Source organism: Carcharodon carcharias, chromosome 11, assembly GCF_017639515.1.
Source record: "Carcharodon carcharias isolate sCarCar2 chromosome 11, sCarCar2.pri, whole genome shotgun sequence".
NCBI lineage: Eukaryota > Metazoa > Chordata > Chondrichthyes > Lamniformes > Lamnidae > Carcharodon > Carcharodon carcharias.
In genome coordinates this window covers 51,178,374-51,204,791 of record NC_054477.1, presented here as the reverse complement: position 1 = coordinate 51,204,791, position 26,418 = coordinate 51,178,374, and the positions used below count along the sequence as shown (strand labels likewise).

The following is a 26,418-nucleotide window of genomic DNA, read 5'->3' as shown; positions in this document are numbered from 1 at the left end:
CAAATGAGGCAACTAAAAATGGTAGGGTACGTGCCTATTTATTTGGTTTTTAAAACAAAACAAAAAAAAACCATAATCATCTGAGAAATAGGAGAAAAAAAATTCTAAAACTTTTTTCTGAATCACTAATGAAATTAGACAGACTTAAGAAACTGAGATTTGTGTGTTAGTGCTATTTAATGACCAGAGCATTAACATGTAGCAACATTTTATATAGGAAGGTTTACAAATGAATGTTGACATAAAAGCACAACTCAACCTTGATTTAAGAGCAGGAAGTGTGTGGCACACTGAATCTGTAATAATAGACCTAGACCTGTACACTTTGTCATTATTCAATTTTTTTTGGAACTGAATGTATTTTTTTAACCATGATGTAACGTATAACACTACTGAGATGGAACTGTGTCGTTTTGAGGCTGCATGATCTAATTAATTGGAAGCTTAAATCAGAATTCAGTTTGGTCAGTGAGTTTGAAAAGTACTTGTCAATTTTGGGCTGCTGTAGTATCCAGCATTTTCAAGCCATTTGCATCTGGAGCAAAGTGTTCACCTGGACTGTGATAATTTTTTAGATATTTAATGTATGTCCAAAAATATTAAAATTCTTGATTTTGGGGAAGGAAACAGTTAACTTATAAGTTCAATTGGTAATTATCAGTGAACTAGCTAAGTACCCATTTCAATGTAGAAAAGAGAAAACAGGTGAGATAAGTTCTCTGGAGAGTTTTATGCACCAAAAATAAAACTCTGTTGGAAGAAGCCAGTCTTGGTTTTTATCATTATTCCAAGTAAGTATTGGGACTTTATCAGTTGAAAACTTCTGTGAATATTTCCTGGACCTGCCTCTCCCAAAATCTGGAACTTGAGCTTGAACTTGATTTTTCTTTATAACTCTTGGCTAAACAAACTCAGCCTAGTTGAGTTTACCCAATTTCTGTGAATGCATCAGTAGAATTAGTCTGCTCAAGTGCAGGAATTTTTTTTTAGCTTCTCACAGTTTCTGCATAGTTCTCAAATATCTTGAAGAAAATTAGAGATATTTTTCAGATAGTTTATACTAATTTGCTTTATTTCAAAGGAGAGGCATATATTTATGAGTGTGTTGAGGAAGATAGAGAGAAGAAAGATTGAGTGTACACCTGTTTCTAACCTTTGCTTTGTAAACTTCAGTTAGCTTATTAAACTGAGAGGTATTGTCTTTCCTCAGCTTAAGTTAATTTTTCAAGGTTAAAAAAAAAATAGTTGAATTTTGGAGCAAAGAGAAATCTTCTGATTATCATCTGTGCTTTGTTGACAGAAATATCACTGACACCTGTGAGGCAGAGAAAAAGTGAGTGTCTTTTGTCATGCTAATTTGAGTCCATTTCACAAAAGTTCAGTTTTGAAATCTGACAGTCTCATCAGCACCTGTGTTTGTGCTATTTGAAAATGGAAACATTTTAATTATTAATAGCTTATAAATGGAGACACCTCCTGAGTATTTTGAGTTTGAGAAATTACATTTTGAAAGCAAATGAAAAGACATAAATTTCCACATGTTTTATTGGTTATTATTAGAATATTTAAATTTTCTTACATTCAAGCTAGAGAGACGGACACATGGACATAACACCAAATTTAGACATTATAGTGATCCCATATACACAAATGAATGCTACCCTTTAAGTGCTCGCTGGCTAGATCTCTTTTGTTATTACTGATAGTTATAAGAATACACCACTGCACCAGCACACTCATCCTACCAGTTGTGCTGACTGGGGCTATTATTATGGTGAATTTTTGCCTTAGATTGCTTATGCTTTCTCTTGGTGCCTTGGTGCTTCCAGTTAAGAAACTGGCAGTGATTCAGAATTGCAGCAGATTAGCATAAGATCAGCTAACCAAAATAGCAACATAAGTTTGCAGATTTCTAAAAGAGTGTGCATCCTAATTGACTTTGTTTGTTTGCTTAATTTTTAAAATATGAGGAAAACCATACTATGGGAGGTAATTTGTATCTCAGAGGCTTGTGTCTTTATTGGGTACACATGCATATTTGTAGTGTTGCTCTTGTTTGTGTATTAGTTTCATCATCCAATGTTTGAACAATTGCTGGGGATTCTATTCTTTGTTTTTGTAAGGGAAATCTTTAAATTTGCAGCAAGAATTCATAATTTCCAGCTGGTTGCCTGCCTGCTTCATGTTGGAAATTTTGCTGCACACATAGAACAAGTAAGCTACTAATATGACCATTTCTCCTTGCTGTTACATGATTAAAAGTCTATTTTTTTGGTTCTGCAGTTGTAGCTCTCCCATGATGCAGGTTACATGAAGAGAATGAATTTGGGAGGAGAATTATTAATCCTTTTATGAACGTTGCCATACTTGGGAGCAGATAATTTGCCCTTTTTATCCTGTGGATACCAGGAAATGAAGAAAATATATGGTTGGGAAAGGGATGGAGAGGAAGGAAGGAGTTTAAATCCATACGCAAAAATATCCTGTAAAAGTACATAGGTAACTCATTCGCACAGTTGAGCAATCATAATGGTAATATAATTGGGAAAATTAGTCATTTTAATTAGTTGTGATTTATTTTTACTTAAAGCTGGTACTTTTTGTCTTTTATTCTAATGTTTAATGTCTAATTTGATACAACTATTGTTATGTCGTGCTTCGTAGTACAGTCCTGTGGATGATGCAGCAAAATGTTGAAACCCAGGCATTGCAAAAGGATCTTTCCACCTGTATTTTTAAAACTTTTGGAAAGTTATTTTGGTGTTTTGATGCAAGTATCCTAGAATTAGGCTATATGTTTCATATGTGCTTGCTACAACAGAATTAGAGAAAATCTCCATGGAGATTGTCAACAGCCCAGTTGCACTACAAGAATTTTCCTACCGCATTAGCTTGCTTACATCAATGGGAAGCAGATCATGGTTCCAAACTTCCATGTATTTTTTGTGTAACCAGGTCTTGCCCTGCCTGTCCAAATTATGCTATTTTTATCACAAAAGCAGGGGAAAATTGCGGGACCAAGATCTGTTTAGCACTGATGTAAGAAAGTACATGTGACTGGTTAATGTTTATAAAGTTATAGCACTGTACTTGCTGCATAATTTTTGTTTTTAGTTGGTAAGCATATGGTTAGGTGTATTATGTGCCATGTGAATGAGTGAAATATACCCTGTGATGTATTTCCCATCACTTTCACCTGAGTGTCCAATGTTGCTAAGGTTCTGGGGTAGAATTAAAATAAAAACTGTTTTCTCTATAGCAATTAATGGAGCAGCTGTAGGTTGCATGAAATTTTGCAATTAATTTTGGTGGGGTTGGAGGGCTATGACTTCCTCCTTCCCAAGCTGGGTGATCCAGCTGCAGCATAACCAGAATGAGTGCCTGTCCAAAATGTTTATTTAACTATCTCAATCGAGGTCTGGGTGCAATTCGGTAGCAGACAGAAGGCCCATTCTGCTGCACTTGTCTAAGTGATGTGATGTCGGAGAAAATTCTGGACCCTCTAGATTTTTCCTATGCTTGTAGGCTCTGTATCCAATATTATTTAGAATTATTCTGTCATTGCTCCAGCTCAGGGTTGAAGAGGGTTCATTCCTAATGTGAACGCACAGATGATCAAGAAAAGGAATACGATGAGGTGTTGTGTTTGCAGTTTCATACCACATAATTCCCTGTAGCTTAATAAATTAGGTCAGCTAAATGCTGTTTGCTATATAAATTGAACAGTTTGCCGTTTGCTATTCGCTCATCTTGGCTTAATGACTAAGTGTGAAACTCAAATTCAGAAACTAACAGCTGTAAATGTGACTCAAACTAAGCTTGAGCTGTAGTTAAATGTTACTTGTATAAAGCATTGTTGTAAATAATGCTAAGTACAGTAAATTGTAGCTCTCTAATATTAACTTTTAATAAGGACACAAAATATAGTGTTTTCTGTTCATTTGAGTCCTTGCCAACAGTAAACCTGTTCTGCAATAATTTGTTTGCTTTTATTTTTATTTTGTATAGGAAAGATGACAAAGACTACGCTTTAAAACAAATAGAAGGTACTGGAATTTCTATGTCTGCTTGCAGAGAAATAGCAGTAAGTAAACACAATAGTTTTTATATTCTAAATGGAAATCTGTAGCAAAACAAAATTTCACTTTTACTTGAGGGTAAACCATCCCTTGACAAATTAATTTAAGTTTCTATGAGATATTGGGAATAAAATAGTCAATTTGAAATGTTAGTGATGGGATGTTATTGGCCAGATACAAGATTGTCCACTGCCAGAATGACCTGGATGCAAACAAGTAATTGACTCACAGACCTGGAGTGGCTTATCATTATAGAATACATACTGGCCTTAAAGGTTTCCTGATAATTATCAGGTGTTTATTAACAGATCAATCCCCAGTAGCCTGTTAAACTGCTTGTCCTCTTTTTGTGAACAGGGACATGTAATATAGTCAACATCTGTTCTAATGGCCCATTGATGACACAAATTGAAAAACAGAAGATCAGCTCCAAAAATGTGTTCACATTCTAATTGTTCATTGCTTTGGGTAAAAGTATCTGGTAGTGGTTCCAAGTTTTTGTCCTGTTCGCTGTGAACAGATTATTTTAACCTACGTTTGTTATACCTGCCATTTTATTAGTATTTTTAAAATTTCCAATGGTTTATCTTTTGCATATTTATCATAAAGAATTTTCTGAATTTGTGCAATTTCCAACTCCAATTTTACCATGTGATTTTTAGTTTGACACCATTCATTTGGTTGCATTCTTGCTTCAGGGTCAAAAGTGGGCAAAATCTAGGGCGACATCTAAATGCAGACCATAAAACGTAGGAGCGGAAATAGGCCATTTGGCCCATCGAGTCTGCTCTGCCGTTCAATGAGATCATGGCTGATCTGATAATCCTCAACACCACTTTCCTGCCTTTTCCCCATAACCCTTGATTCCATTACTGATTAAAAATCTGTCCATCAGCTTCAAATATACATAACAACCCAGCCTCTACAGCCCTCTGCAGTAAAGAATTCCACAGATTCTCTACCCTCTGAAAGGAAAAATTCCTCCTCATCTCTGGGCGACCTTATGCCCTCTATTCTGAGACTCTCCCACAAGGGGAAACAACCTCTCAGCATCTACCCTGTCAAGCCCCATAAGAATCTATATGTTTCAATAAGGTCGCCTCTCATTCTTCTAAACTCCAGTAAGTACAGGCCCAACCTATTCAACCTCTCCTCATAAGAAAATCTCTCCATAACCGGGATCAATCTAGTGAACATTCTCTGGACTGCCTCCAATGCCAATATATTTTTCCTTAGTTAAGGGGACCAAAACTGTTCACGGTATTCCAGGTGTGGTCTAACTAGTGCCTTGTATAGTTTTAGCAAGACTTCCCTATTTTTATATTCCATTCCCTTTGAAATAAAGGCCAACATTTCATTTGCCTTCCCTATTACCTGGTGAACTGCTCGATTTTTAGGATTTCTGCACGAGGACTTCCAAATACCACTGTGCCACAGCTTTCGGCAGTCTTTCTCAATTTAAATAATATTCAGCTCTGCTATTCTTCCTGCCAAAGTGCATAACCTCACATTTTCACACATATATTCCTCCTGTCAAGTTTCTGCCCATTCACTTAACCTGTTTATAGCCCTCTGTAGACTTTTTGTGTCGTTCTCACCACTTGCCTTCCTACCTATTGTGCCATCTGAAAACTTGGCGATTGTACATTCACTTCCCTCATCCAAGTCATATTATAAATAATTGTGTCCCCAGCACTGATCCCTGTAACACTCCATCCCGAAAATGTTCCCCTTATTCCAACTCTGTCTTTTATTAGTTAGCCAATCCTCTATCCATGCTAATATACTAGCTCCAAAACCATGGGTTCCTATCTTATCAAGTAGCCTTATGTGCAGTACCTTATCAAATGCCTTTTGGAAATCTAAATAATTACATCTTCTGGCTCCCCATTATCTATCCTACTTGTTACCTCCTCAAAGAATTCTAATACATTTGTCAAGCATGGTTTCCCCTTCATGAAGACATGCTGACTCTGCTTGATTATAATATGCATTTCTAAATGCTCTGCTATTACATTCTTTACAATAGACTCCAACATTTTCCCAGTGTTGATGTTAAGCTAAATGGCATATAGTTACCTGTTTTTTGTCTACCTCCCTCCCTTTTTGAATAAGGGCATTGTATTGGCAGTTGTCCAATCCTCTGGGACTTTTTCGAAATCTAAGGATTCTTGGAAGATTACTACCAGTGCATCCACTATCAGTGAAGCTATTTCCTTTAATACCCTAGGATGCAACCCATCAGGTCCAGGGGACTTATCGGTCTTTAGCCCCATTAGCTTCCCTAGTACTTTTTCTATATTACTGATGAAAGATTTTTTTCATTGTTGGAGGTGCAGGTTCTTCTGGTGAGAATTTACATTGAGGCCTTGTGTTGGTTAAGGAGGATGTTAAATAACCCATTAACGCGTTAATGACAAAGGAGCCAGCACTCTCTCCTTAAATCAACACCACCAAAAAACAGATGGAGTAATCCTACTTCCCAGGAACTTTGTGTATAACATGGATAGTTATAAGGCATCCAAGTTGGAAGTTCAATGATTTGGAGGAAATTATGATGAGGAAATTCGATATGCACTTCAGGTATCATATCCAAGTTACTTCACTTGTCATTTAAAATATTTCTCGGAAACAAGCGTAGTAAACAATTCTTCATTTGTCATAGAGTTATAATAGCACAGAAGGAGGTTATTCAGCCCATTGTTCATCCTGGGCTATGGGGATAGAGTACCGTGAATGGGACAGACTGGATTGCTCTACAATGGGTTATTGAAGTGAAGTACCTTGGGTATGATATAATTAAAAAGGTTTTTGGAGTACAAATTCCAAAATAATAGATCTCACCTTGATCGGAAGATCAGATCAAGAATCTATTTCCTCTGTTAATGGCCATTTTAATAATAATTAAACATGATCACATATTTTAGTGATTTTTAACTCTGATACTTAGCCATGTTGAGCAATATATTCAAAAATTGTGGATCACAAAAGGAGGAGCAAGATTTAGAGTTTAGTTCCAGGAGGTCACCGTCTATAGGTATCACAAAAGCATACCCATAATTTTGCTTTTGAGCTGTGGTGTGTTACAAGAAGTTATCTTATCTAGCCATTATGATGTTAATTGCAGACAAGATTGACTTCATTATCAGAGATGAGAAATGTCCACCTTTTGGTGGAATTGCAACTATGGAATTCGTCCTTTGAACTGTTTTTTTCAACCGCTATCCCCCCACCCCCATAATGCTTTGCTTTGCGTGTACACTTAACCCGCTTTTAAAGTGCATTCTAATAGTGCTTTCTCATTTCAGTGAAGTTACTGACTATGCTCAGTCTATTCTGAAAACGAACTGCCTTTTTGCCACCTCTTCCTCAACCTTCCCATTTGTCGCCCATCTCCTGAGCCTTTGTTCACAGGACTTGCTGTCAGGGTTCAGGAGAGGGAAACTGGAGATAAAAGCAAAAAACTGTGGATGCTGGAAATCCAAAACAAAAACAAAAATACCTGGAGAATCTCAGCAGACCTGGCAGCATCTGCGGAGAGGAACACAGTTAACGTTTCGAGTCCGAATGACCCTTCAACAGAACTAAGTAAAGATAGAAAAGAGATGAAATATAATCTGGTTTTTGGGGGGGGGGTGATAGAGCTGGATAGAGGGCCAGTGATAGGTGGAGATAACCAAAAGATGTGACAGACAAAAGGACAAAGAGGTGTTGAAGGTGTCGTGTGCAGGAGAGAGGTAGCAAACGTTTGGGTGGGGAGAGGGAAGCGCCAAGTGGGAGGATCAGAGAAGGAAATGGAAAGTGGGAGGGTTGGCAAGTGAGAGCAGGTAGCAGGAGGTAAGCAGAGTGCTTAAGTTGCTTGAAAGGATGAATTCTTCAGTTAGTAATAGGATCTTTGGTCCAGTTAGGTTTGAGGCAGCCAATAGATTGTTTTATGTAAACATTACAGATCAGAAATGTAACCCGCCCTTAATACATGTTTTCTTATGGGAAAGTTATTTTTGTTCACATTTGTTTAGCATGCCGCTTTTTAGGAACATATTGGGAGTGCTAAATAAAGGATAGCTCTACATAATCCAACAATGTCATGTTCTGTTGTTAGTAGCTAAAGTGCGTGGGACCCTTGGAGGATGCGACTGGAGAATTGATAACCGGGAAATGGCAGATAATTTAAACCAGTATTTTGCATCGGTCTTCACGGTGGAGGACACTAAACATTCCAAAGATATTAGATAAGCAAGGAGCTAATGGGAGGAAAGATCTTGTAACAGTCTCTGTCACGAGGGACAAAGTATTTGAGAAACAATGGGACTAAAGTCACCAGGACCTGATGGCCTGCATCCAAGGGTTTTAAAGGAAGTGACTGCAGATATAGAAGAGGCATTGGTTGAAATATTACAGAACTCTCTGGATTCCGGGAGGGTCCCAGCAGACTGGAAAACCGCTAATGTGACGCCCTCGTTCAAGAAGGGAGGAAGACAAAAAGCAGGTAACTATAGGCCAGTCAACTTAACATCTGTCATTGGGAAAATGCTAGAGTCCATTATTAAGGAAGAAATAGCAGGACATTTAGAAATTAACGCAATCAGAGCCAACATTGTTTTGTGAAAGGGAAATCATGTTTGACAAATTTGCTAGAGTTCTTTGAGGACATAACAAGCAGAGTTGTTAAAGGGGAACCAGTAGATGTTGTGTATTTGGATTTCCAGAAGGCATTCGATAAGTTACCACATAAAAGCACAGGATAAGAGCTCATGGTATTGGGGGTAATGTATTAGCATGGATTGAGAATTGGTAAACGCACAGAAGACAGAGAATCGGGATTAATGCGTCTTTTTTAGGTTGGAAAGACGTAACTAGTGGAGTGCCACAAGGATCAGTCCTAGGGCCTCAATCATTTGCTAACTACATTAATGACTTGGAGGATGGGGCAGAGTGTAATGTATCCAATTTTCCTGACAATACAAAAATATGTGGGAGGGCATGTTGCTTTGAGGACATAAGGAATCTGCAAGCGGATATAGACAGGTTGAGTGAGTGGGCAAAAACTTGGCAGGTGGAGTTTAATGTAGGAAAGTGTTAGGTCATGCATTTTGGTAGGAAAAATCAAAAGGCCAACTGTTATTTAAATGGAGAGAGACTCCAAAAAAATGCAGCACAAAGGGATCTGGGTGTTCTTGTGCATGAAACACAAAAGTGTAGCATGCAGGTGCAGCTAGTAATTAAAAAGGCAAATAGAAATTTGGCCTGTTTTGTTAGGAGATTGGAGTTTAAAAATAGGGAAGTCTTATTACAACTGGACAGGGTGTTGGTGAGGCTGCACCTGGAGTACTGTGTCCAGTTTTGGTCCCCGTATTTAAGAAAGAATATACTGACATTGGGGGCTGTTCAAAAAAGATTCACTAGGCTGATTCCTGGGATGAAGGGGTTGACTTATCAAGAACAGCTAAACAGGTTAGACCTTTACTCATTAGAGTTTAGAAGAGTGAGGGGTGATCTTATTGAAACATTCAGTGAGGGGGCTTGACAGGGCAGATGTCTAGATGTTGAGAAGATGTTTCCACTAGCGGGGGAATTTGGAACTAGGGGACAAAGTTACAGAATAAGGGGGCACCATTTAAAACTGAGGTGCAAAGGAATTTCTTCTCTGAGGGTAGTGAATGTCTGGAATTCTGTACCCCAGAGAGTTGTGGAGGCTAGATCACTGAAAATATTTAAAGAGGAGGCAGATAGACTTTTAAAATATCAGGGAGTTGAGGGCTATGAGGCCCTGGCACAAAAGAGGAGTTGAGGCCTGGGGCAGATCAGCCATGATCTTATTGAATGGATGGGCTGGCTTGAGGGGCCGAATGGCCTACTCCTCCTATTTCTTATGTTCTTATGACTTCATCCTGTGTTAAGTGCACTAACTGCAATGAAGGCTGAAATGCTGTGATCACTGGTGATTTGATACAAAGCATTGGTCTGCAATCTGGACTGTAAAAGAAAGTAAACAAGTGGAAAACTAATGTTTCAACCTACTTGCAGCCTAATAAATCCAGCTATTTGAAGTGGCCTAGAAGCATTTGCATTTCATTATAGATCACAAAATGTGTTAAGATTTTCCGGCCCCTCGTGCTGCAGTGACTTGGCCGCTTTGCGCTGTAATATGTACATCAGGTGTTCTCAAACTGTGGTTCATGACCCCCAGTAGAGCCATGAGCTCCTACTCTGTGGCAGCAATGGTGACTGTAGAGTGGAGACTTGGATGGAACAGTCCTGGAATTGGCCGTTATGCCCTCTGACGTGCGTGTGCATGATTTTTCTTTCTTGCTTTGGTCTGGTAGGGTGTGGCCTAATGAAATCAGTTATGAGGCCCGATTGTTGCTCCAACAGAGCCTGAAAAACAGTAGGTGAGAAAAAAATATATACTGGCTAACTGATCTGCACTGCCCCTCCCCTGGCTCTTGCAGCTCTATCATGCCACCATCACCACTCTCACTCTAGTGTCTTGCAAATTTCAGGCTTCAAAATGGGGTCACAGTGGGGACAAAATTTGGGAAACAATGGCACATGTGATTACTTGCCACAAACTTTTCTGGCCTTATTGTCTTGAACCACTTTCATCCCTGGGTTGTCTGTGGAACTTGATTGGCCTTGGCCTTTGAGCTAGTGTCAGCTAACCAGGGGATAATTTTTCCTTCGTTGCCCGAAGACTTCCAATTACTTCTAGTGAGTACAATGAATCTTACCACTTACAAAGCTACCATCCTGTAAGATCTTATGTCTAATTTCTTTAGCTACAGCCCCACCTTCAGCCTGCTGTTTCTTTCCAAGAGCTTCTCATTGCCAAACAGCTATGCACTTAGCTCTTTTAACAATCTCTACTCCACATACTTCAATATTTTGACACATCAATAGTACAATCAAAAATTGTATCCTATGTTGTTACAACTACCTTTGTCATCACCTATTTATTTTCCTTGCTGCTTTTGGCATTGATGCCTACCAATAATGAAGAGAAGTATTCAACTACCAATTGAAGCTAAAAAATCTAGTCTGTGCACTTGGGAAGAAATTTCCCTTCAAAAGGAAGAGCTTGTATTCATAGAATTTTAATGGCCTCGGTTTTGTGATTGTAATGAAACTATCAGTGTTCATCGACATCACAGCAAATTCTGGTATTTGTTTAAGTGCAGTAGGCAATCTTTAGAAAACACTGAACTGATGAGAACACTCACTCTTTATAGAAATCATAGAATAGTATGTCACAGAAGTCACCTATTTGGCTCATCTAAACTTTGCCAACTCTTGAAGATCATTTCAGTTACTCATTCTCCCACACTGTCTCCATATCCCATCATTTTTTTTTCTCCCCAGTATTTATCCAATTCCCTCTTGAAGGCTACAGTTGAATCTGATTACACCTCAATATCAGGTAGTGCACTCCAAATCCAGAACGCTTGCATAAAACTTGATTTTCCTCATGGTGCCTCTGGTTCTTTCACCAATCACCTTCAATCTGTGCCTACTGGTTATTTACTCTTCAACCTTTGAAAACATTTTCTCTCTATTTACCCTATCCAAACCCTTACTGATTTTAAACATCTATCAAATCTCTCCTTGGCCTTCTCTGCTCTAAGGAAAACTCCAGCTTCTCCAGTCTAGCCACATAGCTGCAATCCCTGGAATTGCAGTTCCTGAGCCCTGTGAGGAAGTAACAAGCATCATGGATAAAGGGAAAACCTGTGGATATGCTGCTTTTAGATTTCGGAAGGGATTTGACAATTCTACTAAACCTCTTCTGTACCCTCTCCAAAGCCTTCAATTCCTTCCTAAAGTATAAGGCCCAGATTTACACACACTATGCCAGTGAGGAACACACTAGTGTTTTAAGTAAGCTTAGGTGTCTCTCTTCTCACAGCCCCTTTAAAGTTGTACCAGTTAGCATGTATTATTTCTCTTTCATTCATTCTATCACAATGAGTATGTCTCACTTTTCAGTGCTAGATTTCATCTGCCAAATGTCTGCTAATTCCAGCAGGCTGTCTATGTTCACTTGAAGCCAGTCATTATCTTTCTCACTGTTTACTACACTTAAAGTTTTGTGTTATCTGCAAATTTTGAGACTGTGCCTTGTAATCCCAAGTCCAAACGATTAATTGTATATTAAGAACAGTAGTGAGCTTCATTTGGAACCTTGAGGACTCCACTGTATACTTCTTTTCAGTCCAAGAAATGGCCATTCACTGCAATTTTCTTTTCTCTAGTCCTTAGCCAATGCTGTTACTGTCCTTTTTATTCTATTGCCTTCAATTTTACCAACAAGCCTACTACGTGGTACTTCATCAAACACCTTTTGATACACAACATCAACTGCACTGCCCTCATCCACCCCCTCTGTTACTTCCTCAAAAAGCTCAATCAAGTTAACCAAATGCAATTTGTGCTGGTTTTTCTTTATAAGCCCTTGATTGCCCAGTGGCTGTTAAATTTCTCCTGGATTATTGTTTCCAAAAGCTTCCTCACCAACAATGTTAAACTGATTGGATTTTATGCTGTAATATTGCTATAAAAAGTTGTGAAAAAGATACAATTTGTTAATGAGGTGGAACTGGGATTTTAAAGCTGTACTGCCATAACTAATGAGGATAAACCTCTCTGGCCTGAGAAAGCTAATTTTTTTATTCGTGCAATGCCAATTTTTAAAATTATGATAATTTTCACAATTTTTAATAATCTGGTATTTCAGCTTCTAATGTGCATGTTCCAATATTTATTTTGCTCTCTACTAAAAAAATTAAGGGTGATTAGTGCATTTCACTTCCTGATTTCCATTGTCTGTGAAAATACTTCAATATGATTGGTTGCATACACTACTTGATATTATTATTATTGGACACCTGGAGATTTCCTTGAAATGGTGCCAGATTGACATTAATGTTGAGAAAGGTGAAATCCATGCTACAAATAGCTAGATCTTTGTGGACAGGTTTCTTTAGGGTCAGTGGCGAGTGTAAAATCTGGGCCATTGTGTTCTCTGAGTACATTAAAGCTACTCATAGCCAATTCAATATTTTTTTGAGCTGAGATCACAATTTGGTAGGTATACAGCAAGCCAATTGGGCATAGCAAGGTCCCACAAACAGCAAATGAGATAAATGTCCAGTTATTTTTTTATTTTAGTTGTTGAAGGGCAGGACACAGGGATAAATCTGTGTTGCTTTCCAAATAATGCCGTGAGCTGGAATTTACAGGGTGCTGTGGACGCAGCCCTGCCCTGTCCCCCGCAAGCTAAAAAGCCTGCTCATGATCCCCATGGTTGCCCTGCAGCAATTTAACATTGGGAGCAGTGTTGATTGCGTTAAGGCGAGACTTCTGTCCATTTCTTGGGTAGAAGTCCCACCTTAGAGATCTGCCAACCAATCAGATAGCCAGCAGCTCTGTCGTCCCAGCAGCACCACCACTACTGGTGGTCACTGCTGGGACAATGGGCAGCTTCCAATGCTGAGAAGTCCAGGTAAGTCCTGGGTTGGGGTGTCGATGAAGGAGATGGGGGTGCTGGGTTCGAGGCCAGGGGAGGGTTAAAGGTGGGGGGTGGGTGATGACCTTGGTGCAGGAGAGTGTTGATTCTGTGGAGGTTCACCCGCTTGCCCAACAGCAGTCTGCACAGCTAAAGCTGTGGGGCTTGCTGCATTCCGTGGGCCTATTCCCGCCACAGGTAAAATATTGGCAGCAGTAGAATGCGGCCCTTAAGTGGCCTCCCCTGTAAAATTTCAGACAGGTCGGGGGTACGAGGTGAGAAGGCTACCTGCTGAATTTTGTGTGCCACTACCTTCAAATCTGCTGGCAGGGAAGTGTAAAATACAGCCCTATGAAATCTCACATCTAAGTGGGCAGACAAGCCTTTGCTTTAATGTCTTATCTGAAATATAACACTACCAACAGTGGATGCAGGATTCCTGCATCACTATAACGAAGCACAACCTAGATTATCTGTCGAGTCCTCTGTGAATCCCTATGCATTTGGCTCTGATGTTTGGGTGCTTCCTGTGAGCCAGGTTAATCTTTTGAACCATGATTTCTTTAATATTTCTTGTTTCCTCTCTCACCTATAATTTTCCATCACAAACATATGAACTAGGAGCAGGAGTAAGTCATTTGGCCCCTCAAGCCTGTTCCACCTTCAACTCCACATTCCGCCTACCCATTGATAACCTTAGATTCTTGGCTAACAAGGTAGTTAATCCGCATCTGCTTTAAAAATTTTTGATGACCTGCCTCCACTGCTGTCTGGGGAAGAGAGTTCCAAAGACTTATCCCTCCGAGAGAAAACATTTCTCCACATCTCCATCTTAAATGGGAGACCCTTTATTTTTAAACTGTGTCCCCTGGTTCTGGTCTCTCCCACAAGGGGAAGCAGCCTTTCAGCATCCACCCTATCAATTCCCATCAGGATCTTCTTTGTTTCAATAAGATTACCTGTCATTCTTCTAAATTCCAATGGATGCATGTCCAACCTTTGCTCGTATGATAACCCCTTCATCCTGGGAATCAGTCGAACAAACCTTCTCTGAACTGCTTCTAATGCAATCATGTCTTTTCTTAAATAAGGAGACCAAAATTGTCCACAGTACTCCAGATGTGGTCTCACCAATGCCCTGTACAACTGTAGCAAAACATCCTCCTTTTATATTCCATTCCCCTTGCAATAAACGGCAACATTCCATTTGTCTTCCCAATCACTTGCTGTACCTGCATACTAACTTTTTATGATTGATGTACCAGGACACCCAGAATCCCACCATGACAGTTGATGGAATTTAAATCTAGTCTTAGTAATGCTGACCATGATACTATCATCGATTGTTGTAAAAACCCATCTCGTTCACTGAAGCCCTGTCAGCAAGGAAATCTGGGATTCTCACCTGGCCAGGCTCACATGCGACTCTAGATCCACTGTCAACTGTGGTTGACTCTTAACTGCTCTCTGAAATGGCTTTGCAAGCCACTCAGTTCAAGGGCATTAGAGATGGACAACAAAAGTTGGCCTGGCCAGCAATGTCCACATCCCAGGAAAGAGTAAAGAAAAAAAAGCTCCTCCCTCCCTTTCACCACTTGATGCACAATTATTTTTGGGGATGTTATTTGCATCCCTAATGGCATCAGTAGTGATGGGTGGATGGATTGGAATGGATTTTAAAGCAATATGACTATTTTAGGCTCATTGATACCATAGTGAAACTGAAATTCATTGCTCTGTTAACCATGTGAAACTTGAAAATGAATCACTTAACTTTCTGTATTGTCTCCTAAGTGCCCTGGTTAATTTTGGTACTAATAAATTTTTATGGTTGCTGTTGTGTAGTTAAGATGTAAAATAAAAAGGTAGAAACAAAACTTGCATTTAGATAGCACCATTTGCAGCCTTGGCTAATTAAATACTTTTGAATACTTAGTCACTGTTTTAATGTAGCGAAATACAGCAGGCAATTTGTACATAGCAAGTTCCCACAAACAGCAGTGTGGTAATGATCAGATAATCCGTTTTAGTGAAGTTGGTTAAGGTAGAATTATCGGTCTGGACATAGGGATGAACTTGCCTGATCCTCTTCAAGCTAGTGTCATGGGATTATTTCATGTCCACCTGAGTCAGTAGGTTAGACTTCGGTTTCATGACTCATTTGAAAGAGAGCACCCACAACAGTCCAGCATTCCCTCTACCGCACTGGAGTGTCAGCCTCAATTTTATGCACAAGCCTTAAATAGGGCTTGAACCCAGGACTTTTGGTTCTGGCAAGAAAGCTACTAGCTGAGCCACATCTCTCACCAAATTGGTTGTGGATCGTAAAGTATGGAATTCATTCTGCATGATGACTGTTCTGATTGAATATAAGGCCAATATGCAATCCCAGCTGATATTAATATTGGACAAGTTAGATCCCAGAGTTAAAAACAAAAAAACTACGATGCTGGAAATCCAAAACAAAAACAGAATTACCTGGAAAAACTCAGCAGGTCTGGCAGCATCGGCAGAGAAGAAAAGAGTTGACGTTTCGAGTCCTCATGACCCTTCGACAGAACTTGAGTTCGAGTCCAAGAAAGAGTTGAAATATAAGCTGGTTGTGAAAGTTGGCTTGATAGATCCTAACTTTTTCTTTTAGAAACTGTACTGAACAAATTCATAGGAGTCTACTGATGAACTTTTTAATACAAAGATAATACTTATACCCATTTGGTAGTACAGAGCCTGTGTATTGATGAAAAAAGTGATCTTTCCAACCTTTTTTTTGGTCTGGTGCAATATAGTTCATTTTTCTTGTTTTAATAAATATTTTATTGCTGAAGAAAGGGACGTGTCTAAGCTTTTCGCCTCCCACTCATCAGGACAATTTACAAGAATACCAATATAAGGGGAAAACAACAACTTATACTGTATGTGAAGAGAGTGCCGATTGGTTGGCAAGTGGACTCTGGTAGAGGCATTGCCATAGAGAATGCACCAGTGATGGTGACTGACAGTCGACTGGCAAGCATTGTTTGAAATTTAAACCAAGCAGCTTGACCTTCATTGGTCAAGGCATTGCCTGAGGAATGAGTCAGCGAATGGCTGCCACTTATTTTGTTTAGCTGAAACAGGTGCAATGTGTGTATGTGTTTTTCTGTCTGCAAAGAACAGGGCCCTGTTTATTAATATATGTAGCTTCCAGCACACAAACGTGCCACACTGTGAGTCCAACTGACTATCTTAAATTGTTGTCAGCATAATTCTTAGCACAGTGAGGATTATTTAGCAAATTGTGGAATCACATCTAATATTGGACACTGTGTTTTGAGTTTTGCAAGCACAGGCTGATTGGGTACGGCCTGTACCTTGTCTGGTTGTGAACAGTGGTTGGGACATGCTGAAATAGGGCGCATTAAAAGACATCCTGCAGCATAATAGCCACTCTGATCAGATCATTTTGCGCTATATCTCATGCAAACTCATGATTGGGCCCAAGGACATCACTTTCGGCTCTGAAAAGTACCCAGTCTACCTTGGATTACTCTGGCAGGACAAGGTGTAACAAAAATTTGAGCAACAGATGAAGCTGGCAGTTTCACGCTGCTAACGTGCAGTAGCAACATGAGTGGTATTCACCACTAACAGGATGCTGCCATCAAGCCAGAAAGGCGTTCTGCCTATCACACAAATGAGTAATGTGGTATATGAACTTTAGTGTCAGCGTGATGCTAGGTATTTAGGCTGTACATCCCACTGGTGGATCGTATCAAACAACATGTCCCAGTTGCTGTAACCAACCCAGCCTGTGCTTGCAAAACTGAAAGCACAGTGTTCAATATTAGATGTGATTCCGTGATTGGACAACATTTGCTAAATAATCCTAAGTATGCTAAGAATTACACTGCCAACCAATTGAAGACTGTCTGTTGGGCTCACAGTGTGGGGCATTTGCATGTATTGGAAACTACATATATAAACACACAGGGCCCTGTTCTTTGCAGACAGAAAGAACATGTACACACATTGCGCCTGTTTCAGCTAAATAAAATAAGTGATAGCCATTCGCTGATTCGTTCCTCAGGGCAATGTTGTGACCAATCAGGGTCAAGCTGCTTGGTTTAAATTTCAAACAATGCTTGGTAGTTAACTGTAAGCCACCATAACTGGTGCATTCTCCATGGCAATGTCTCTACTGATCAGAGTCCATTTGCCAACCAATCAGCACCCTCTTCACATACAGTATAAATTGTTGTTTTCCCCTTATATTGGTATTCTTGTGAAGTGTCCTGATGAGTGCAAGACAAAAAGCTTAGATATGTCCCTTTTTCCTGCAGTAAAATATTTATTAAAACAAGAAAAATGAACTATATTATACAAGACAATAAAAGGTTGGAAAGATCTCAATGGAATACATGCAGGCAATTCAAATTCTCACTATCCCTTTAATGCAGCAAAATCTTTACAGAGACAAACCAATGTAGAGTTACCACGAGCTCGACAAATGCTTCTTGCTGGGGACTGGCACAGTTACAAATGGTTTGCTTCTGGTGAATTCCTGGGCATTCACTTGATGCTTCTCACACAACTCTCTCTTCCTGAGACACCCAAAAACTGCACTCTAAACTCACTATTTCCTCAACTGTAGAGCAAACAAATGAGTTCCCTACCGTCAATCTTTCGGTAGCACCTCTGCTAAACTGATCACTTTACTGAGTTCTATAACTGACTATTCAGTCAAATACTGTTCCCAATAGCCTTGCAGTATTTCTTATCAGAGAGCTTATGATTCCAGTCCTCTCTGACACACACTGAACTCTTTTCCCTTTCAACTCCTGTACTTTTTCTGTCTGTCCCTGGACCACTGTTGCCAGACAACAATATAGTTTTGTTCCTTCTCCCCCCCCTCCCCGAATCACTAAACTTTTAAGTCCTTTTAACCTCATCTCTTTAACTTCAGTAGTTGTAAAACATCATCCAAATGCATATGTACAAACAAACCCAAAAGTCCTGACCTTTTAGTTAGGGGTTTACCCAGGCACCAAAGCTTACAAACATGCTCAATGAAACTAAAACAATAAAAGAAACAGCTGTTTGATGCATAATACTTGAAAGAATTGTGGATATCTTGGTATTAGTGAAATGTACATAATGAGAACAGTTTAAGGAATGTAGAGAAGGGGAGGGATGAGAGCGTGCTCAAGTTGGTCTTGCAAGGGTTAACTTATATGATTTGCTTGTTTTTCCTCATGGGTTTTGCTAATTTCAGGTCTGTCTCGAAGTAGCAGTACTTTCTGCAGTCAACATTGTACAACCTTGTAGAATTCTCAAACTTTAGTTATTTGCTTTTATATAGAGGGAAAAATACATAATGTAATATTAACTTGTCGAAATTATGTGCATTAATGTACAATCAAAATTAAACAGAGTAAATGTAAATACTGCTGATCAGAATGCTGTAGGCAAAGCATAGTGTTCCATTATCTTCCATATTTGCTGCACTGCACTGCAGTTTAGCCAGCTCTATAAGACCATTGATCATTCTGACGTTTATTTCGTAGATTCTAGAAAAAAAAAGTAAGCTTAATGGTTACGAATTATTGTTACGCTGTGCATTTTTCATGTTGCAAAGGAAAAATGTTCAGTGGACTTTGCATTTTTTGCTTTTATATAATGTGTCACTGTACTTAAAAATATAAACTAGTTCATCATTCTTCATATTACAGTAGTCTTAAGGATGTTTTGATTTGCTTTCTCAGATGTTCATAAGCTTTATGAGTGTTTAAAAAATTAGATTAGAGAGGAACTTTTTAGGATTCCACTTTTTGGCATTCCAGTGGCTTAATATGCATTCTTCACCTCTCGATGGTAGATTTAGACTAATTTTGTTGAGAGGCTTTGAAAATTTCATTGTTGCAGCTTGCTTGTGTGTTCTGCTTTGGTGATGCTATTGTGTCTCAGTTATTGCTTAATGTTGTATATTTTGTTTATACTGCTCCTCGGGGATTTTGGGGAGAGACAGGTGTGCAAATCAGGCTACAATTAGATTTTGCTATGCAGTTGAGAAGTGCGTGTGCTATAAAAATAGAAAATGGTGAAAATATGCATAGAACCATCCAGCATCTGTAAAGTGAAGATGCAGAATAATGTCCGAGAGCAGAATCTTTTTAAGAGTCCGTGCTTAAATCATTAACCTTACTTTTTTTCCTTACATTCATCCCTAGATGTTTGGCTATTTTGTGTTTATTTTTGATTTCTAGCATTTGCTGCTTCCTTCAAATTTATTTTGCCTAGTTTTCCATGCACCTTTTTTAAAATTCTTTTGTGGGATCTGGGCGTCACTGCATAGGCCAGCATTTATTGCCCACCCTTAATTGCCCTTTAGAAGGTGGTGGTGAGCTGCCACCTTGAACCGCTGCAGTCCATCTGGTGAAGATGTGTAGGTGCACCACATTGCTGTTAGGAAGGGAGTTCCAGGATTTTGACCCAGTGACGGTGAAGGAACAGCGATATAGTTCCAGGTCAGGATGGTGTATGGTTTGGAGGGGAGCTTGCAGGTGGTGGTGCTCCCATGCATCTGTTGCCCTTGTCCTCCGAGGTGGTAGAGGTTGCGGGTTTGGGAGGTGCTAAAAAAGGAGCCTTGGTGCAATGCATCTTGTAAATAGAACGCACTGCTGTCACTGTGTGCCAGTGGTGAAGGGAGTAAATGTTTAAGAAGATGACAGGGTGCCATTCTTGTGGACCTTTTTGTCCTGGATGGTGTCAAGCTTCTTGAGTGTTGTTGGAGCTGTGCTCATTCAGGCAAGTGGAGAATATTCCATCACACTCCTGGCTTGTGCCTTCTAGATGATGGACAGGCTTTGGGGAGTCAGGAAGCAAGTTACCTGTGACAGAATTGCCACTCTGACCTGCTCTTGTAGCTAAAGTATTTATATGGCTAGTCCAGTCCAATTTCTGGCCAATGATAACCCCCAGGATCTTGATAGTGGGGAATTCAGTGATGGTAATGCCCTTGAAGGCAAGGGGAGATGGTTAGATTCGCTCTTGTTAGAGATTGTCATTGTCTGGCACTTATCAACCCAAGCCTGAATGTAGTGCAGGTCTTGATGCATATGGACACTGACTGCTTCAGTATCAGAGAAGTCATGAATGGTGCTGGACATTTTCAATCATCCGTGAACATCCCCACTTCTGACCTTTTTTGATTGAGGGAAGATCATTGATGAAACAACTGAAGATGGTTGGGACTAGGACTCTACGCTGAGGAACTCCTGCAGTGATGTCCTGGGACTGAGATAATTGACCTCCAACAACCATAACCATCTTCCTTTGTACTAGGTATGACTCCAAACAATCGAGATTTTTCCCTGATTCCCATTGACTCCAGTTTTGCTAGGGCTCCTTGATGCCACACTCTGTCAAATGCTGCCTTGATGTCAAGGGCAGTCACTTTCACCTTACATCAGAGGTTCAGCTCTTTTTGTCTATGTTTGGAACACGGCTGTAATGAGGTCAGGAACAGAGTGGCCCTGGCTGAACCTGAACTGAGCATCAGTGAGCAGGCTATTGCTAAGTAAATGCCACTTGATAGCACTGTCGACACCACCTTCCATCACTGCTGATGATCAAGTGTAGGTTTATGGGGCGGTAATTGGACTGGTTGGATTTGTCCTGCTTTTAGTGTTCAGGACATATATCGGAAATTTTCCACAATTGCTGGGTACATGCCAGTGTTGTAGCTGTACTGGAACAGCTTGGCTCGGGCGTGGCTAGTTCTGCAGCACACGTCTTCAGTACTATTGCCAGAATATTGTCAGGGCCCATAGCCGCCTTAGTATCCAGTGACTTAGCTGTTTCTTGATATCACGTGGAGTGAGTTGGAGTTTCTGAAGCCTGGCACATGTGATGCTGGGGACCTCAGGAGGAGGCCAAGATGGATCATCCACTTGGTACTTCTGGCTGAAGGTGGTTGCAAATGCTCCAACTTTGTTATTTGCATTGATGTGCTGGGCTCCCCCATCATTGAGGATAGGGATAATTAGTTGTTTAATTGTCAACCGCCATTCACGACTGGATGTGACAAGACTATAGAGCTTAGATCTTATCTATTGGTTGTGGGACCGCTTAGCTCTGTCTATTGCATGCTGCTTATGCTGTTTGGCATGCAAGTAGTCCTGTGTTTTGGCTTCACTAAGTTGACGCCTCATTTTAGGTATCCCTGGTGCTGCTTCTGGCATGCCCTTGTGCAGTGTTTATTGAATCAGGATTGATCCCCCGGCTAGATGGTAGAGTGGGGGTTATGCCTGGCCGTGAGGTTACAGATTGTGGTTGTATACAATTCGGCTGCTGTGGCCGATGGCCCACAGTGCCTCATGGATCCTCAGTTTTGAGATGCTAGATCTGTTTGAAATCTTATTTCATTTAACATTGTGGTAATGCCACACAACAAGATAGGGAGTATTCTCAATGTGAAGATGGGACGTTGTCTCTACAGGAACTATGTGGTGGTTGCTCCTACTGATATTGTCATGGACAAATGCATTTGTGATAGGTATATTGGTGAGAACGAGGTCAAGTAGGTTTTTCCCACATTGGTTCCTTCACCACCTGCTGCAGATTCAGCCTAGCAGCTATGTACTTTAGGACTTGGCCAGCTCAGTCAGTCATGGTGCTACCGTGCCACTCTTGGTGATGGACGTTGAAGTTCCACAACCAGGGTCCATTCTGTGCCTTTGCCACCCTCAGAAGAAGCACTGAGTGTGTTCAACATGGAGGAGTACTCATTCACCAGCTGAGGGAGGGTGGGGGGGGGTGGTGTGTGTGTGTGGTAGGTGGCTAACAGCAGGAGGGTTTCCTTGCCCATGTTTGACCTGATGACATGAGACTTCATAGAGTCTGAAGCCAATGTTGAGGACTCTGACTCACTCCTGACTTCATAGCACTGTGTTGCCACCTCTGTAGGGCCTGCCATGCTGATGGGACAGGACTTACTTGGGTGGTGATGGTGGTGTCAGAGTCATAGTCATACTTATGGAATCATACCCTATAATGTCAAGCTATTGCCTGACTCCCTTCTGGGACAGCTTTCCTAATTTTGGTACAAACGCCCAGTTGTTAGTAAGGAGGACTTTGCAGTGTTGACAGGGTTGGGTGCTGCAACTGCATGTTACTCCTTGCTTAGGATTGTGTACCCAAGAATGCATTATGCAATGACACCCACCTTATTCTGTGTGTTGTAAATGAGATGTAAATGGATTATTTATTAATTTAAAAAAAAATGTTCCTGCAAAACAGAAGTATTTCCTGCATTGGTTAAACAAGTGTCCTTTGCATAAAGGAGCATTTTTAAGTTAATATAAATTTTCTGAATGTCAATGATGCTTGAAGTGAAGAATCTCAATTTTGAGCTATGTTTATTTCTTTATATCATTGTTTTATAGAAATTCAGTTTGTATTTTTGTGCTTTGTTGCATCAGTTCTCTTTTCTGTGTCTTGTCTGCAGAAAATTAGAGATTCAAGAATGTTCAAAGTTGTCAAACATTGGCCCTGTTTTGGTTGCGCTGATCCCACAATAATACATCTTATCATAGAATTTTGACTGTTTACTCAGCTGCTAAATTTAGCCAAATCAAGATGGAGTAAGGAGAATTGAAAGTTAGAGTTGTTATTGTCTGTCTTGTACTAGCTGGTGCTCACTCTGATGTAGTTGTCATTGTTACCTGACCTGGGTAGATGAGAAAATATGGATGAATAACTTAAAAATTATTTATGAAATCGCCACTTTAGTGGAATAATCACAGCTGCTTCATTTTAAACCTAATTTAGAAAAGGTTTCCTTCAGCTCTTCCCTCACTTCCTTCATGATGCCTCAAATTCATCAGGCAAGCTTTGTTTTAAGTGTGAAAGAATTACCACAGAAGTTCATGCTGATCACAACATTGCATCAGGAATTTGCATTTGATATTTGTGCAAGATCTCTTGATCCACTGCTTAATCTGATTATAGATTTCATGTTTCCCTAAGGACATGGTTCAAGAGCTTTACCTTTCATGGAAAAGCTCTGGCTTTTTTTAAGATGTCGAACCAGCAGGCTCTTAAAAATCATCCCAAGAAATTTCTGTAGATGACTTCTGTGAGTTGTTTATTGCCATATCAGATGCCAAAATGGGTCTCTGAAACTTCTTGAAACCAGAAATTTTCTGCTTTCCTCCAGTAAAAAAGAGGAAGAGCTGAAGGTAAAGTGCACAGCGGTTACTTGGCCCACTCCAGTGCCTGATACTATAATCTCTGCCCTACATTTTACATTTTAGAGCTTTTACTGTACATTTTCTCCATTTGGAAAGCACTCACATAGGGTCACTGTCATTGCCGATGTTAAGCAGACAATCTGACATGATCTGATGTATTTGCAAAAAGTTTGGATTTATTTCAATTGATATCACCATGACTAAAGCACTTTAGTGGATAAAATTACCTCATTTCATTCAAAGCATGACAGGAAGTCCTAAAAGACCAGAAACAAAAGTTTTTTTTAATATATCAACAATTTGAGGTTCTCAAATGTCTTGAGGGTACAAATTTGCAAGGATGTACACATCTTGGAAAGAAAAGAATTATGACAGCCTAAGCATTGCTGATGGTGATATTAGCAGATGAATTATTAATGGGCTTGAGAGAGATTATTTCAACTATTATCTTCATTATTTTCGATGATTTCAAAAAAATGTCAACAAGTATCTGTCTGATGGTGCCATAAGCAGTAATTTCCAAATATTTATTTAATTCATCTTGCTTCAAATGATATTATTCTACACTTGCTATGTCTAAGTGTATTTTCACTTCTCTATAAGGCACTCATATTCCATTTCTTTATGTTTAATGTCCAAAGAATCAACATAATGAGATATTAGGCTAGTTAACCAAAATTTTAGTCAGAAAGAGGTAGTTTTAAGGAACGTCTTAAAAGAGGATAGAGAGCTGAAGAAGTTAAATGCTGGAACATGGAGCCTAAGCAACTGAAGGTAAAACACAAAAGGCTAAAATTGGAGTGCAGAGATCTCGGAACGTTGTCGGATCGGAGGAGGTTACAGAATGGAAAGCGGTGAGGTTTTAGAGGGCTTTGAATCCAGGATGAAGGTTTTGCATTCGAAGCTTTGCTGGACTGGGAACAAATATAGGTGAGTGAGCACAGGAGAAATGGGTGGGACTAGGTGTTTAGTGTTTGGAATTCTCTTCCCCAGTGAACAGTGGAGGCTGGGTCATGAATATATTCAAGGCTGATTTGATTGACAAAGAAGTCAAAGGTTTTGGGGGACAGGAAGGACAGTGGAGTTAAGACCACATCAGATCCGCCATGATCTTATTGACTGGTGGAGCAGGCTTGAGGGATTGATTGGCCTGTTCCTGCTCCTTTTACCAAAGTTCTGATGTTCAAGGAACAGCACCATATTTTTCGATTGGGCACTTCACAGTCTTCTGGACTCAACATTGAGTTCAACAATTTTAGATCATAACCTCTGCCCCTCATTTTGTTTTGTGTTTCTTTGCCAGTTTGGTTTTTCTCCTGTTTCTTTCTTACTTCCTTTAGTTTATGTTCAGATATGGCAGCAATCCTGCCATTTACACCTCCAGACACATGTTTTATTTCTTGTTCCATTACCACCCCTTTTAGCCTTGCACCATGAAACTTATGTCACCTAATCTCTCCTGCCCGCACCCTAAAACAGGCCTTCCCTTTTGTTTTTCTTCCCACTTAGCCTTTTCACTTGCTAAAAACCTGTCACATTTCTAATTTTTCCCAGTTCTGATGAAAGGTCACAGAACTGAAATGTTAACTTTGTTTCTCTCTCCATAGATGCTGTCAGACCTGCTGAGTATTTCCAGCGTTTTCTGTTTTTTTTGTAATAGTTGTTGGAACTGATAAAATAGGCAAAAGTAGACAGGAGGTCCTGTTTGGAAAGTACCAGGAACTAGGAGCTCAACTAAAGAACAGGCCTTGAAGATTTATAATCTCTGGATTATTACCAAAACTACGTGCAAATTGGCATAAGAATCAGCAGATTAGGGAGGTCAACATCTGGCTGAAGGAGTTGTATGGGGAAAAAGGGGTTCCATTTCATGGGACACTGGTACCAGAAGTGGAATAGAACTGTACCGTTGAAACAGGCTCCACCTGAAGCAGATCAACCTCAGGCTACCAGTGGAGAGGATAAATAGGTTGGTCACAAGCAATGTTCCCTTGAAGCTCTGTAGGGAGTGAAGCAATCTGGAAATTACACTGCAGGCAGCTCACAAGTCATGACCTTTAAGATGTACATGCTGCGCAAAAAGATTTGAAAGGTTCTGGATATTGACATGAACAGGCCACGCACAACAAAATAAGGTGGAGAGAACATTGGCCACAAGGACTTTAAAATAGTAAATAGAGGAGGGACTAGGGTGGAAAAGGTTGTATAAATAATAGGATAGGAAGAAACTTGATTAACTGTCAGAAATTATGCTTTAGCATTACAGGTAAAGGGAAAACTTAATGACGTGAAGTATTAAAGCAGGTGAGAGAAATAAGTGTGTGAGTAAAACATGAGCAGAAAGATAGGTTAGGATGTGGCCCAGATAAGCTTTCTTTTTATAAACTATAGAGTATAAGTACCAAATTGAATGAATTCCAGACACGTGTTCAACTTTGAGGGTGTGACATGTTAGCCATTATTAAGACATGACTGCAAGATAGTCATGACTGGGAATGAAATAAACTAAGTTATAAGGTCTGGAGGAGAGTTAGGAATAATGGTAGTTGGGAGGAGTAGACTTGGTGATTAAGGATGAAAAACGAGTGGAAACAATGAGATATAAACA

The 26,418-nt window shown here is 39.9% G+C and overlaps 1 protein-coding gene across 4 annotated transcripts in view; it reads left to right on the top strand.

The window, feature by feature from the left end:
* cdk8 (cyclin-dependent kinase 8) overlaps positions 1-26,418 on the top strand; it is a 196,276-nt gene that overhangs the window by 94,376 nt on the left and 75,482 nt on the right. For 3 of the 4 annotated variants that reach the window (XM_041199695.1, XM_041199694.1, XM_041199693.1), the window contains exon 2: positions 4,009-4,084. In XM_041199695.1, coding sequence (XP_041055629.1) covers positions 4,009-4,084 — 76 coding nt within the window. The remainder of the gene's footprint in view (positions 1-4,008; positions 4,085-26,418) is intronic. The other variant, XM_041199696.1, reaches the window with a different exon arrangement.